At 33.3% G+C, this 7,775-nt stretch overlaps 1 protein-coding gene across 1 annotated transcript; it reads right to left on the bottom strand.

Annotated features, from left to right (window-relative positions):
* Positions 1-255: 255 nt before the first annotated feature.
* LOC105179113 (uncharacterized) lies at positions 256-4,501 on the bottom strand. The gene is made up of 8 exons (XM_011102710.3): positions 4,179-4,501; positions 2,553-3,748; positions 2,310-2,400; positions 2,041-2,198; positions 1,910-1,961; positions 1,394-1,473; positions 1,208-1,301; positions 256-1,115 (listed from the first exon to the last, which is right to left on the bottom strand). Exons 2-8 carry the CDS (start codon positions 3,720-3,722, stop codon positions 568-570), a joined length of 2,193 nt encoding a protein of 730 aa, XP_011101012.1. The 5' UTR covers positions 3,723-3,748; positions 4,179-4,501; the 3' UTR covers positions 256-567.
* Positions 4,502-7,775: the final 3,274 nt, after the last annotated feature.

The following is a 7,775-nucleotide window of genomic DNA, read 5'->3' as shown; positions in this document are numbered from 1 at the left end:
GTTCAAAAGTCCGCTCCAAATAAGTTCTGTGTTCTTGTAACCGTTCCAAAGTAAAAGAAAAACCATTCTAAAACCGACCCCAAATTCCGTCTTTTTTTGTAGTTCAATTTAAGAAAAAATTAACATAGTGTAGATCCTCTCATACAAAAATAGCAAAGTAACCGTGAACGAGCACCAAAACTGATGGTATACACGTAAGGAGGGGCGATAAGCACATGAATGCCCATGTAATTCTAAAAAGTGAAAAACAACAACTTTTCTGTGCAACAAATCAAAGAATTTATAGAGCTGAATGGGACACCAATATCCATTTATGGGTGAACAAAAAAAGGAAATCCAACCATTTGGTGGAATTGTGGCCAGATGATGATGTATACAAACTTACTAGATATATTTGCCTCTTAGCATTATATAAATCTAATCAATTATACTACAATTTGACCTATAAACGACACCACATTTATACAAAAAAAGAAAACATGTTTATCAACCTTTCCATGCAAATTTCAGGCGTCCGTGTGTTAACCGTAACCAAACTGCAACAGGAAGGATATGCAAAATCTCGTCTCAGAATCGAATAGGCAATCCGTAATTCAGAAATGTCCTAATGCATCCATCCCATCCTGCAGTTACGATTACGAGACCCCACAAATGCGGAGAGTTCAACGCACTCAGCCAAGCATTCTTTAGGAACTTGAACTCGGATTTGCCTACTGAAGTTTTAGCTGCCATTGGATTCGATTTTGGCAGTTTCTCTTCCGGCCATGTTGCAGATCCTTTGGATAGAGCATCCAAGAAAAATCCAAAGCTCATAGTGAAACAATCAGGGAAAGAAGCAGGCAACTTTTGGAGCAATTTCTCGTCAAAATGTCCGTTTCCTAATATACTTCCTGGCAGTGCACCTAGTTTATTCTTCAGGCCACACCAGGGAATAGCAATGGAAGCATTGCGTGACAAGAAACTCTCACACGACCAAACATTCTTCGGTCGTGACGATTTCTGGTCATGGGATGTGTAGTTCCAGACACGGACATTCGAGTCCTCACTGACTGAAACGATATGTTCCCCATCTGAAGTGAAAGACGCTGGGACTTGGCTTCCTGAACTTCGATTTCCTGAACAAGGCAAAAGTAGTCTTGAGAAGGAAGGCGGAGAGAAAGCAGGAAAATAGTGAAAAAAAGACATCAAGTTGGGAAGAAATGACCACCTTTTAGTTTACAGATAATATTGGTCCTACAAAGTATTCGAACTTGTGAGTCAGCGGAGGTGACCATTACTTTGCTCACATCGCTTGGACAATACTGAAAAGGTAAAAGAATCACATATGGCATGTGTAAGTGAGTAGGATGATGCGAATAAACAAATGTAAGCTGGAAATGTCCTCAAAGATGACCTGAAATCCAGTTATCCTCTTTCCGGGTAGCTTTTTCTTCCCCTTGAGGCATATTTGAGCACCCAATTGCAGGCGATTATCTAATGAAAAAGGGTTAGATACACAATATTCATCAGAAGACGCTTGGGCAAGCACTGGGAATGACAAAATCAAACATTGATACATCGTGGAATTAATGCTTATGCACTTCCCTTTCGCTCAGACTCAGGATTAAGCTTAATCACAGAACTTTAGGAGTAATAGGAGTAAAACATCCCATTGCATGCCAAAGTGCATGCAGAATAGGCACAGAGAAAACGAGGGTCGTCACCGTAGCCAAGACGGAATAGTTTAACGCAAATACATGTATTCAATATTGTCAAAGGAAGTGATCTTACAAGTGTCTTTACTAAGCAGAACCAGCAGTGCTTAAAATACATGTGATTATGAACATAGTTATTGGTATTCTGAAAGTTTAAGAAGCATTTGAACATAATAACAGAAAGCTAATATCATTTTGCTGAGGGCATGGAGTACCTATGACATCATAAAAGCGGCAGTTGCCATCAATAGAGCCAACAACACCTCCCTGCATACATAAGAAACAACATGTTCAACAAAAACCAAAAAAAGCTTAAAACTTTCCACAAAATTATATACGCACAGACCTTGCCATCTGGAGAATAAGACACAGCAGTCACTATTTCTCTAATATCAGTCCAATCAATTACTCGACCACCTTGAACTTCCCAAATGCGTAGCTTCCCGTCTATTGAACCACTGATGAAATGATTATCATCCACAGGATTGAACTCGATACAAGTTACTGCATGAGGAATAACATCAGAAAATAAACACCTGTACTAATCCATTGATGTGAGGAGAGCAGATCTCATATGTATCATTGGTGTAAACAAATCCTTTGTCAAAGGCTTACCATAATTGTTATGTGAGTAAACTCTTAGGCAATTATCATGTCCCACTCTCCACAAGCGAGCTGTTTTATCAACCGAAGATGACAGCAAATGCTGCAATATTAACAACCCAGTCACCTCACAGCAGCCACATTGAACATTAAAACCAAGCCAGGATAAGCATTTAGAAGAAGAAGAAGAAGAAGAAGAAGAGGAAGAAGAAGAAAACCAATGCATCAATAAGGATTTACTTGAAAGCTACTAACCCCATTCTTGGACCATGAGAGAGCCAACACCTCGCCCATATGTCCATGGAACTCATGAAGAGGTTTCTCCGACAATTGAAAGACCTTCGGAGGAAGAACGACGCAGGCTGAGTCAGATGATCTCCTCATGCCTTTCTCCTGACTGGTTTTGTCCTTGGCAACATCCAGAGGAGCTAACTTGGAAGAATGATTTAGGGAGAAATATAAACAGGAAGGATCAATATCCTGACCATTAAATTTGTTTACAATGTCCTCTTCGAGGACCTTCCAGATACGCACAACACCATCTACCCCAGCACTAGCCAGGTATTTACCATCAGGACTGAACTTCATTGTCAAGATAGAACCCTCATGTGCAGGAAATTCTTGCCCAGTGTAAAGAGATGATAATTCTTTAGAGCGCTTTTTAGTTACATGGACACGAACTCTTTGAGTAGCAGACCCTGTCTTAGGATTGATCTCGTTAGTTTTATCAAGAAGTGCCTTTGTCCTATCTGCTATATGAGTCACAGCACTAAATCTCTGGAGCCAACTGCTTTTTACTTTCTTCTTTGAATCAACCATGTTGAACCCCTTCGGGTCTTTCCGCAACAACTGCCGAACCAACGCTGATGAGCCAAGTGTTCTCTGAAACTCATCAAGTGATATCATCCTATCCGAACCCACTTCACGCAATGTGGTAAGAGTGCCATCTTCAGCCACTTCATCCATGATAAACTCAGTTCCATTGTCCAAGTTCTTGATTTTCCATGCCAATTTCTCCTCTGCAGCACCATCTTCCATTAAATCTACGGTCTCATGCGACAGAAAAGATGGCAAAGAACGACTAGAGAAAAATTTTGGTTCAGAATCCAAGTTTGCCAGCACAGCCTCCTCATCATCCTTCAGTCTGTCAATGCCCCTTTTCATGTCTTCATGACATAAATCCTCCTCCTTATCTCTATCAGTTTTGTGACAATCCGAACACAAACCCATCCATTTCAAAAACTTATTTCGCCTCTCATCAACACCTTCTGGTTTCTTCGTCCAAAACTCATATCCCAGAGCACCATCACCAAGCCCAGGACTCAGAAAACCTTCTGAGCAATCAGAATCCAAATCGGATACAGAAGAAATGTCCTCACGGGTGTCAAAGAATTGATCTTCTTCTGTTTCACTATAAGCATCCATTGCCTTCAAATTCAACCCATACAAACCTACATCCCAAAACAACAAATTCAAAACAGAAAACAAATGTTTATCCTAGAATTTCACATTCTACCTAACATCTCTTTCACCAAAACTGAGTCTTTCAACCTCAAACTGAATTGTAAATCTCAAGCACAGATACCACAAGAGTTACTTAAATTATAAAACACCGCATGATTCATATGGTTAAGTCTGAGGTCCAAAAAAAAACTTATTGCAGATCAATATCCAGAGAATAAATCTTCCGACAGGCAAGATAAAGTGATCGAACTCAGTAAGACAACAAAATTCACTAACCCACAAATATATCTGCAAATCAAGACAACAGACTCCCCAGAATTAAAAATGAAACGGATTTTTGTCGAGAAAAAAGTCATAAACCTAAATTTAAAACCAAAATTCAACTATTTTCAGTAAACCAAATGATAATTCTCTTACCTGGGCTTTCACAAAACACAAGTCAGAGCCCAGAAATCGATCATCAAACCGCAGATTCCCACTTCTTCAGTCGAATCAATCACTCAATACTAGCAATAGAAAAACTGTAGACTAGACCAAAATCAAGTCAACAAATCATCAAAAAATGAAATAAATAACATCCGAAAGATGCCCACAGCGGAACGAAACGAGATTTCGAGGAAAAGGAAAAGGTAATAAGGTGCAAAAGATGGTTAATGGTGGTGTCTCTCTGTGAGTGTCTCTTCCCTTTTCTTTTTCCGTTTCTTTTTCTATTATTCTTTCCTTCGGCTTGTTTTCGTTTACCAGAGCAACCAACTGTGATAGAAAAAGGTGTTGCCGTATTTGACGGTTTTGCCCCTGCTTTGACTCACCCGTTCAACTAACCAGCATTTGTATGACTTTTCATTTCATTTTATTTTATTTTATATATTTATTTTTTACCAGGGGTTTAAGATTAATACTCATATTAATTCTCGAAGTATTCTCGATGCGTGTGGATAATTAAAATATTTATGATACTTTTTTAATCAATAATTTGCTTATTTTATATAAAAAAAGATAAGTATATTTAAAATATTTATGATACTTTTTTAATCAACAATTTGCTTATTTTATATAAAAAAATAGGTATATTTAAGGGTAGTTTAGTCAAAATATGTATTACCAATCAGAGTTGATTATTTTAAGATGGGCAACGTCCTTCCTTAAAATTTGATTTAGCTATACTTAAACATCTTCTAGTTTAAAATATTACATTTAATACCCCTAATATTTATTTTCATCCAACAAATATATTTATCTATTAGTAAATTTTATAGAATTTATCGATATTAGCAAAAGAGTTCAAAAAAACTATGATATTTATTTCCTCAATTGACTTATTACAGACATACTGCAGGTTAAATAAATTCATTCTGATCAAATTATTCTTATACATCTCCACACGCTGTTGCGTGAGCAGGTTCATTTTTACCTTTATAAGGGTAGTGTACAGAGTTAATAAATTTATTTCGAGATAAAAAAATAAATTATTTGACCGACAATAAATTTATACATAGTCCATCAGAAGTAAATTTAAATTTTCATACAAATTTTTTTACTATTATCGAAAAAAATTTATAAATTTATTATTAATTAATAGATCTATTTATAGAACAAATAAAAATGATATTAGATTTAATTTCACAAACTATAAATATTATTTGTAGTTCCACCGAATGAAAGACAGTATGAGTAGCCCATACATCAATCATTTATTATATTGCCTCATTAACAAATTGTTCTTCTCATATTTAATTGAATTGATAAGCCAATGCGCGTGTGTAATTTTTAATATTTGTAAGATTATGATTATTTATTCTTCTTAATGAAATATATTTTCTTATTAAACTCTGTCGTTTTGAGCATTTAAAAAAAGATCAAAAAGGATAATACGAAAACGAAAATAAAATCGAGAAAAGAAGTAGAAATACATAGAGATAATGCAGAATTATTAGAAGAAATATGACAATTTTTTTATGATTAATTATTATGGTGCAAAGGTAAGAAATTGGCGAATATTAGTTAATAATAATTGCACGACAGCTATTAGTCGTTACCTTTGCGAATAAGGCCGAAAACATCGGTTACAATTAATAAAAAAATTATGACAAATATTCTGAGCATAATTAAAATTACGATAAATTTTGATCAATCGTGGTCAAAATTTAAATTTTCGTATTAAATTTTATTTGATTATGGTAGATTTTTTGGAATTTTTAATATAAATTCATTTATAGTGTATGAAATAATCAACATTTTTATTAAAGTGAATGGGATTGAGAAGAAAATGTAATTACAAAATAATCCCTCTATGAAAAAAAAATAGCAATTTATCTTCTTATATTTTTAAATGAAGCAATTTACCTCCTTGAATAAGGATGTAAATTACTTAATTTTAAAAATATAAGAAGATAAATCGCTATAAATTGCTTCATTCTATAAAAATATAGGGAGGTAAATTATTGCATTTTTAAAAATATAGGAATATAAATTATTATATTTTTTTATAAGACGATAATTTGCTTATTTACGATGTAAGGAAGTAAATTGCATTTTTTTTCTATATTTTTTATTTTATTTATTTTGGCCAGCATTAAAAAAAAAGAACTGTGAGTATTACAAGGGAAAAAGTAAAAGGAAAAGAAGAAAAAAAGGACAGTTGTTGTCCCTTTGAAGGAAAGATGAAAGACATAAAAAGAGGAGGGGTCCACTGTAGCACTAATTTCCAACTATATAACATAAAGCATGCCAGCGTTAAAATGTACTCTGCTCCCAAATAAATAAATAATTATTATAACAATAATGAAATAAAATAAATTGACATCTTTTCGTAATTTAAATATTTTGGGCAAATTTTGTTCATAGTGTGTGAGTGCAGTAAGTATTTGACTGTCGATGAGGCTCAAAGTAGAGGGTAAAATTGATCCCGTAATTATAAGATTATGAGTTCAGTTTTATTCTAATTTTAATCGTGCATTTATAGGTGTTCGACAATTTGATTTTTTTAAGGAGTGAAACTTGTGATGTTAATCCATTTTTTATGTTTAAATTTAGCGATTTGAGGACATATTTTGTTGAAAATTAAAAATTGGCCCAAAAAAATTACATATGCAAGTCATGTATGTTCTCAAATTGAAGCCGACACGTGATTTGCACGTGTCAATTTTCGATAAATTTAGAACTTTCCGAAAAAATGGTATCTGCAAATAACGGAATTTACAAAAAGTTAAGAATCAAACCACAAGTTTCATTTTTTAAAGAACCCCAAATGATAGACACATATAATTATACGATCAAAATTGTAATAAAACCTTATGAGTTCAAATCCACCCATGTAAGCGTGTTGATTTATTGTAACAGTAATATTGTGTTAAACAAAAATATCAATACATTCATTATGTGTAAAATGTGAAATGGTACATATATCTTACAATACTATACTATATAATATATATATACTCATTTTTACTCATAAAGGGCGATTACTTACACCGCAACACCAATTTTTTAAATTTTTTAAAAATATCACTTATGTATATTTCAACCACATCTACTTAAATTCATCTTCTCATCTATAAATCTATACTAATATAAAAAAAATAAAGATCTCTTTTCACTTACAAACAACAGTTTGTGACACCGCGTCATCAATTTTTTTTTTTTTTTGCGTCGATAATGTATTTAAGTTAATTTTATTTATTTATTTATTTATATATTTATTGAAATGTGATATGTTGATTTATATATTTATTGAAATGTGATATGTTGATTTATATATTTTAGTATTATGTATAACATATTTTAAAATTAAAAAATTATTTATCATATAGACGCAAAAACAATTTGCCATTACGGCTACAGTATGTATAAGATTTTCTTGATAAGATGATGATAATTTTCTTTTCTTTAAAAACTTTGACTTGATATTTAGGACTCTATCACTCTCCCAAATTTGCTATCTATCACTCTCCTAAATTTACAACATAATAACTTTTTTTCTATAGGAAATTACATCGAAATTTCGTCATATTAGGT

Source organism: Sesamum indicum, linkage group LG6 (genome assembly GCF_026168435.1).
Source record: "Sesamum indicum cultivar Baizhima isolate 11 linkage group LG6, ASM2616843v1, whole genome shotgun sequence".
In the NCBI taxonomy this organism is placed as follows: Eukaryota; Viridiplantae; Streptophyta; class Magnoliopsida; order Lamiales; family Pedaliaceae; genus Sesamum; species Sesamum indicum.
The sequence above is the reverse complement of the archived record's forward strand: the minus strand, read 5'-3'. Positions and strand labels throughout refer to the sequence as shown.